Consider the following 1,824-nt stretch of genomic DNA (forward strand, 5'->3'; position numbering starts at 1 on the left):
GACGCGTTTCAGAAAGGCGGGGCATAGAGGAGAAACAATAATGTACAGTATGTGGAAAATAATGTGTTTTTTGAACCTTAAACCGCATAAACACATTTCATTACACCAAATACACAAAATAATGTTCTTTTTAGCAACATCATATGACCCCTTTAATTTTATCCGTTGAGAATTGAAATATGTTAGGCTGTAATAATATTGATTGATATAAATTTTTCTGTCCACTTGGCCTTGTATATATTAACAGAAAATTTATTTTAAAAGGTTTTACATTTAGAAGAAGGCTTATTTTATCAATGAAATGTTTTTTAATAAATGAACAGTTACACTTTCCTAAAATTGAATATTGGACTTCCCTTTAAGTGAATCAATCCTTAATTTTGTAATTACATTCTTTTTCATCCAGAACGCAACCTGAACCCAAAAGCGGCATGTCTGAAGCGACGTGAAGAGGAGAAAGTGTCCGGGGTGGCTGGAGACACTCAAATGCAGCTGTCCGGACCGCATCCAGGACTGGGAGGAGATGGACGCATGTGATCATGTGGTATGTTAATGTCCATTTAAACATTGCCTCACTTTGTGTAACACAAGTTATGCAAGCACTTTTTGGTCACTAGTTAGATTTTACACTTACAGATGTTATTACATTTAATAGTATACAGTGGTTAGACACCAAAAATTTGAGATGCATGTTATCGCTACTGTATCGATTGTCAGCTGTTAGTAGAATTTATCCGTATCGCTCAATATTGTGTATTTAATTATTCATGCTTATTACCTTTGCCATTGTCTTTAAAAACTCTTTATTATAATGGCACTGTTAAAAGTGGAGTCTTAAGCAAATCTCAAAAACAAAATCCATTTTTCATGCATTATGTTGTAATGTCTACATTCACAGCTTTTAAAACTTTCAGATTAGTTTTATGTAATTTATTTTGACAAAACATTACAGAATTTTAATATCTGCCATTTATTAGCCATAACAGTTAAATAATGTTACACTTACTGGTCTAAAAATCAGTGTTATTTTGGTACTATTTATGTAATATTAATAATATTTTACATGAGCTTTTTTTTTCTTTGTATTTTCAGTTCTATTTTTAGCTTCATTTTAGTAATTGTGTTACGTGTTTTGTCATTTTTAGTAGTTTTATTATATTTCTATGTAGCTTTAATTAATTCTTAATTCAGTGTTAGTAATTTAGTACTTCAACTTATTTCAGTTTATTTCCAATGCAAGGTCAAGTTTTTCGTCTAATATTTATATTTTATTTTGGTAGCATTTGTTAATATTAGTTAACTACATTAACATTGAAAAATGCTTCTAAAGGTTTTACTAATTTTTAGTTTGTTAATTTCAACATTTACTAACTTCTACATAAAGATCAATAGTTGTATATGTTAATATCTTATGAACTTAAGCTGACGTAAACAATGAACAGTTGCATTTATTCACTAATGTTAAAAAAGATTCATAAATTCTCTGTCAAATGCATTGCGCATTGTTCATTAATGTTAGGTAATGCATTAACCAGCATTAAGTAATTACTGTAAAGTGTTACTTTTGTTTTAAAGTAGTTTTATTTCAATTACTGAAAATGATTTTTAATAGTTTTGGTTAAACAATAACAACACTGATTGAAGTCTCTGATTGAAATCTCTGTTTTCTATCCGTAGATCCAGTGAAATTTCTTGGGGCTCCTGGAAGAAGTGACCTTGAATCTCTTCCACCGTTCTCATCCTCTCTCTGTGCATCCAGTGACTTGGAAAGCATATCATCCACGAAATCAGAGATGCACCGTCCAAACCTTTTTGGACACACGA

The 1,824-nt window shown here is 30.6% G+C and overlaps 1 protein-coding gene across 9 annotated transcripts in view; it reads left to right on the forward strand.

The window, feature by feature from the left end:
* The window catches only part of LOC107719584 (transcription factor E2-alpha-like), a 25,591-nt gene extending 23,797 nt beyond the window's left edge, over nucleotides 1–1,794 (forward strand). For all 9 annotated transcript variants that reach the window (XM_016527050.1, XM_016527046.1, XM_016527049.1 and 6 more), the window contains 2 exons: nucleotides 407–544; nucleotides 1,678–1,794. In XM_016527050.1, coding sequence (XP_016382536.1) covers nucleotides 407–537 — 131 coding nt within the window. In that variant the 3' untranslated portion in view covers nucleotides 538–544; nucleotides 1,678–1,794. The remainder of the gene's footprint in view (nucleotides 1–406; nucleotides 545–1,677) is intronic.
* Nucleotides 1,795–1,824: the final 30 nt, after the last annotated feature.

Source organism: Sinocyclocheilus rhinocerous, unplaced genomic scaffold (assembly GCF_001515625.1).
Source record: "Sinocyclocheilus rhinocerous isolate Xijiao unplaced genomic scaffold, SAMN03320098_v1.1 scaffold1294, whole genome shotgun sequence".
In the NCBI taxonomy this organism is placed as follows: Eukaryota; Metazoa; Chordata; class Actinopteri; order Cypriniformes; family Cyprinidae; genus Sinocyclocheilus; species Sinocyclocheilus rhinocerous.